The 6,000-nt window shown below is 38.7% G+C and overlaps 1 protein-coding gene across 5 annotated transcripts in view; it reads right to left on the bottom strand.

Moving 5' to 3' along the window:
• The window catches only part of MAPKAP1 (mitogen-activated protein kinase associated protein 1), a 263,963-nt gene that overhangs the window by 114,955 nt on the left and 143,008 nt on the right, over window positions 1–6,000 (bottom strand). For all 5 annotated transcript variants that reach the window (XM_008569957.1, XM_008569959.1, XM_008569958.1 and 2 more), the window contains one exon: window positions 2,510–2,686. In XM_008569957.1, the coding sequence (XP_008568179.1) occupies window positions 2,510–2,686 (177 nt within the window). The remainder of the gene's footprint in view (window positions 1–2,509; window positions 2,687–6,000) is intronic.

Below are 6,000 nucleotides of genomic sequence, written 5' to 3'. Positions count from 1 at the left end.
AGTGAGCGGCCGGTCTGTATGTGGGATCCGAACCCTCGGCGGGAACGCCGCCGCACTCCCAAGCGGCGCACTGTAGCAGTGCGCCACCGGGCCAGCCCGCACCATATGCATTTTCTAAAGTAGAAAAAAAAACTATTTATGACAATACCTTGTGATGGTAAAACTGAAAAAAAAAATGGCTTAATGAATTCTTTTGGTAGCACTGTATTGGTACATTTTCAGAGGGTTATTTGTCAATAAAAAGTTAGAGTCTAAAAATGTTTCTACTCTGACCAATAATCCTACTTACAGGAAATGATCCTAAGAAAGTTATTCAACAGAAATAAAAGGAACATAGATAATGACCATCATTATAGAATTACTTTTTAAAACCAAAACAAGAAAACAATCTAAATATTCTGTGATAGGCTTCCATTACATCCCATACACTTTTTTTTTATATTGCTTATCACATTTTAATGAGTTGGTTGACAACTATCTCCCCACTAGATAGTAAGCTCCCTAAGGGTAAGGTTGTCTGTCTAGATCCTTGGCACAGGGATCTATAATAATATAGATTGTGGGAATTAAGAACAAATATAAAAATATAATATAATGTTAAATAAAAATAATGCAAAACATATGAACGTTAGGAGTGAAACTGTGTAATATGAGCAGGTACTTCAAAAAGTTCATGGAAAGGGGCCGGCCCGGTGGCGCACTGGATAGTGCGCCGCTTGGGAAGCGCGGCGGCGCTCCCGTCCGAGGGTTCGGATCCCACATACAGACCGGCTCCCGCTCACTGGCTGAGCGAGGCGCGGGAGCAACACCGAGGCTTGCGATCCCGTTGCCGGTCCCCGGTCCGGTACAGGGGCAACACTGAGGGTTGCGATCCGTTGCCGGACACACACACACACACACACACACACAAAAAAAAAAAAAGTTCATGGAAAGATTTGTATTCTCTTTTTGTTTGTCTGTTTGTTTGTTTCGGTGGCTGGCTGTACAGGGACCCGAACCCTTAACCTTGGTTTTATTAGCACCACACTCTCCCAAGAAAACAAACCAGCCAGTCCTATATTCTCTTGTAATTCTATTCTTCCATGAATTTTTTGAAGTACCCTCATATAGGCATGGAAATTATACTAAACTGAAAATAGTTATATTAGAAGAGTGGGATCATTGGGTAACTGAAATTACTTTATACATTCTTTAAAGTTGTTGTTTTAGTGCCTCTAAAATGAGAAAGAAAAAAACTGCCAAACTTGATCTCACAGTAGGGATGAAATGGCCATTATGAAAGCTTGAGGAGCCACTCCCCAGCTCACCTGAAGGCATTCAGGTATTTTTTCTTTGCTCAAGGGTAGAAACACCCAAAATACTGATTTATTATATAGAGTATAACCCTATTTTCAGTAAAAATCCCAAACAAAGGCAGTATGTTTTAAAGAGATGGGGAAAAAAAGTCCTCTAAAGCAATTGCTCTTTTGGATAGTTAATTTGCTGGTTACTAACAGCAGGGGGTGCCAAAGAGATCACTATTGTTGCCAGAAGAAGGCCAGGAGAGGGACAGCAGAGGCCTAGGTTAGAAAAGCTTAGGTTAAAAATGAAACCCCAATGCTGTAGGTTTTCCCTTAACTGGGTCATGTGGGTAAAACACAGAAGCTCTACAAACCTGAATGGACAAACATTACATTTTTACTTTCACTAACTTCTGATATTTAGCATTTCCTTTCATTGTAAGTGTAGGCAACAAATCACAGTAGTATTAGCAGTGCCAGTGACTCAGTCATGAACAGAAATCATAGCTAACACCACGGTACATTACAGTTGCTGTAGATTTCTCAAATACTATTTACGCTCGTCATCACTTTGAAACAACAGATCTGCAACTGGATCTTGTTATTTAACCTATTAGTAAAGCCATACATATTACTATAAAATAAATTTGATAACTTTAAATATAACACAATTATTTCATATTCTAGTGAACTTTCTTTTATGCATTTACACACTTTTCTAAGAAAGGCTTTGATAGGCTCTACCAGACGGCCAAAGGCACAGAAAAGGTTAACAATTTTTTCTCAGTCTAACGGAAGGCAACTGAGAGAAAAATCAAATTTGATCTGAATAAAGTTGGAGAGAAAAGTATTTTAAGTCACAAAAGAGAAGTGGCCACAATGTAATTTTTGTCTTGTTTGGATTCTTTGAAGAGAAGAACGCAAACCCGGAAGTTTTGCTTCACTGGCCCCAAATGCACCAGTATTTCCAGAAGCCTGGTTCTAGATATGATGTTCAGAGATCTATCTTGCACAATTTGCCAACGCAAGGCAGTCTCTGCCTGTAGCCTTGGTGAAGAGGCATGAAATACAAGGCAAATATTGTCCCCAACAACTCTCTGTAAGTAATCACTACATGTGGACTCTCCAGATACCAGATATCACTCATTTGATAAACAAAGCAAAATCAGATCCAAAATGCTATGAGGTAAGGATAAGATACTGAGATAAATAATGGAGTCAGTACTCACATTCGAACAAAGAGAGACTCTTTGGAAGTCAGACCAGGAGATGAATACTTTTCAACCAGGGCCAAAGTACTGAAGCCAAACTTATGAATGGGCTCGTTGGAATCTAGTGGGGGGAAATCAGTGTCCACCTCCCCGTCATCCTCAGCAATATGCAGGCAGTAGGCACTGACATTGTCACTGAAAGGAAAAGCAAAAAGGTGAGTAAATACCAAGGAGACCAGAGGGTATGGCGTAAAGCAAGCAAACTGAGGGCACTACTGATTTTTCCCCAAGACTAGCGACATAATTAGAACCCCCAGATCCTCCTTCATTTTATAGAGAAACACAAGGCAGTGCAAAGCAGAGAAAAACAATGTGAATGAGAGTCTTTATACTACGCTGTTTTTCCAACATTTACTGAGTACGTTATAGGAAAGACACAGAACTTAACCCCTTAGATCAAAGGTAAGATTTAGTATCATCCCTAAAGGAAGCTTATACTGAAAAGAAAAAGGTAAGCACTACAGTGGCTATAATAAAAATGTAAATAAAATAAATATCACAAAAGAGATACAAAACTGTAAAGAAGGAAAATATTATTTGTGAAGAGTTAGAGGCCTTTGACATATGGTTATAGGAAAGCAAATATCTGGGCTCTAGCTCAGAAGTACTGAAGGTAACCAAGACCATCCACACAGTTCTCCTCTCTCTAAAGAGCACCTAAGTCACTTGGCAGGATCTGACTCCAAACACTATGGATCCTTAGCAGAATAAAAGCAAATGACCCAATTTATCCTGACACAGACACCTGGCCTTTTCCACTACTTCTGGATATTTCTCAATTCCCTAGAATGTCCAGTCAGTACTTCCAGATTCCAGTCTTACCCAGTTTAGAACCAACACAAACCTCCTTTTCCCTCTTTGGGGCAAGTAAAAAGTTGACTTGTTGAAAAAGGGTGGGAAACTATACCAACATATGGACAATTTAAAACTGAAATCCACTGAAACAATTTAAGATACCCTGTTCTAAAGTTGAATTGTGAAACTACAAATCTACTAGCATTCAGAAGCATGAATCTAACAGTTTATAAGGCAGTAGAATTCTTAATTCTACAGCTTAAATTTGGAGTTTTAATTACATGATTGATGCTTAAATTAATTAATTGTAAAGTGTATGCTAATTGTTTAATTGGTTACTTGATCTATATAGATCATTTTTTGAATTAAATGAGTTGATTTACAAAGTTTATTGATTGGATGTGACAATGAATTATTTCACTGACTACCTGATTTGCAATTTTCCCAATTAATTCACAAATCTTTAGCTGCAACTCTGCTTACTGAGAGAGAGCCTACTTCAGGTGATCTATATGAGTCTGTCATGACTAAGAGATATTTATTATATAAAACAGGTAATAAGGACAGACTGAAATTAATGGAAACTGTAAATTTGCTAAATGGATGGGTTACAATAAAGTAATCTGGCTATGTTTGTCATTATAAAATTCATGTATTTGCAATGCTGCTAAGATTCATCTCTGAATGGTATGGGAAACTTCTGGATCTTTGTAACAGGATACAAACTTAAACACAAAACAATTGTAGAAGCAAAAGAAAGCACGTTAGATGAGGAAAATGTCCTGGTACAGTAGCTAAGAGCTTTTTGGTCAGAGAGACTTAAGTTCAAATCTCAGCTCCAAGGCTCATGGGCTACGTGATTTCAGAGAACAAGCTTCACCTCCAGTTTGTTTCCTCTTCTATAAAAAGGGTGTAATCACTTAACTCAGTGTTGAAAAGATTAGATGAACTGATATATGTAGTGCCTACCACATAACAGAAGTAAAAAATAAATGGTGAGGAAACTATAATAATAAAGTCAGATGAAAACTAACTTTTAGAGTTATGTCGATCCTTAAAAATTGTGGATGCATATTAGAGCAACAAAGCAACAACGAAACTGAGCAGCATGTTCTCACAACTGTGAATAGAGTTACATGTCCACCGTGCTGCAGCCTTGGGCCCACTGTGCCTCCAGGCTTTTATGAACAGAGCAGACACTGCTGGAACCAGCAACAGACAGCACAGATTACTTACTGCTGTGTAAATCCACCTGAGGAATGTCTGGAATTCTCCAGCACCTCAGAGGTTCAAGGGCAAATAATAAATCTATTGATCAGAGCAGAAAGCCAAATGCTGATGTCAGAAGAATTCTGCTTTGATTGTCATGGGATGTCCCCAAATCCCCTCAAAACAAATTCAACAAATGTCACAGGCTAAGATCTGAGAACCAAAAGGTTCAGTGCCAAGTGCTATTATTCTCCCCAGTTCCTAAATACAAAGTGTGAAATCATTCATTCAAAAACCATTTGCGAAGTGCCTACCCTGAGCACTGGGAACACAGCAAGGAAAAGAATGATTCCTGCTAAGTTATACAAGACTAATGGAAGTCTTTTCTGGGTCATCAGTAAAGTTTAGCAGCAAACAGTGTTCCAACCCTTAAATGAAAATCTGAGGAAACAGTGACTAAAATCTCATAGTCTATGCATGAACTAGTACTAGTTTGTAGAACACAGTACTAAAACAACACTATTAGTGTCATTAGCTACATTTATTGAGTACTGTGTGCCAGACACTGTGCAAAATAGTTTAGATACATAAGCTCACTGAATCTTTATAATACTTCCGTGAAAGGGTCATTTATTATTATTCCTGTTTTACAAATTAGAAGACTGAGGCTCAATGGGGTTAAGTGGCTTGCTCAAGATTAAACAGCATGTAAGTTACAGAGCTGAGATTCAAACCCAGGCAGTCAAGAGCCCTCACTCCTTATCCCCACCTATCCCTCTGCCAAAGCCTTGGCGTGTCAAGACTTCCCAAGGCACTTGGGAACCTTCACTCCTAAGAAAATGCCACATATTTTGACAAGAAGGAGAAAACCCTGGCACATTACTTATAAAAAATTAGAGGGTTAGAAAGATTTCAACCTCCTCACTTTTGCAGATGGGAAATGGAGACCTAGAAAAGAGGAGTAACATGCTCATGATGACTCAGAGCGAAGCTGGTCTAGAGAACTCAAGTCTCCCTACTTTTCTGTTCCATTACTCTTTGATCAAATCAGAATTGGTGGCATTTTGAAATGGGGAGAGAAAAGAAAAGGGGCAGCTCTGGTCCCTGACTCAGGAATCCCCCAAATATAAACATATGGAGCTTCCAACATAATGAAACAGGGTACCTTTCTATGATGTAGTTTGGTGAAAAGAACAGTTTTGCAGTCACATCTGGTTTTAATGCTAACTCAATCATTAACCAGCTGTGACCAAATCTCTCTGAGCTCCATTTTCTTATCTGAAAAAAGCTTTCCTTGATTTCTCTAGGAGAATCCCTTGTCGTCTTATGAAACTTGGTCAGTATTTCTGCATATCACCAATCACATTGTTCTTTTTCCTATATATACATCTACATTCTCCTAAAGAGCAGGGATTCTTATACTGTCTCTGCATGCTTACTGAAGA

This window comes from Galeopterus variegatus, unplaced genomic scaffold (assembly GCF_000696425.1).
Source record: "Galeopterus variegatus unplaced genomic scaffold, G_variegatus-3.0.2 Scaffold549, whole genome shotgun sequence".
Classification (NCBI taxonomy): domain Eukaryota; kingdom Metazoa; phylum Chordata; class Mammalia; order Dermoptera; family Cynocephalidae; genus Galeopterus; species Galeopterus variegatus.
The sequence above is the reverse complement of the archived record's forward strand: the minus strand, read 5'-3'. Positions and strand labels throughout refer to the sequence as shown.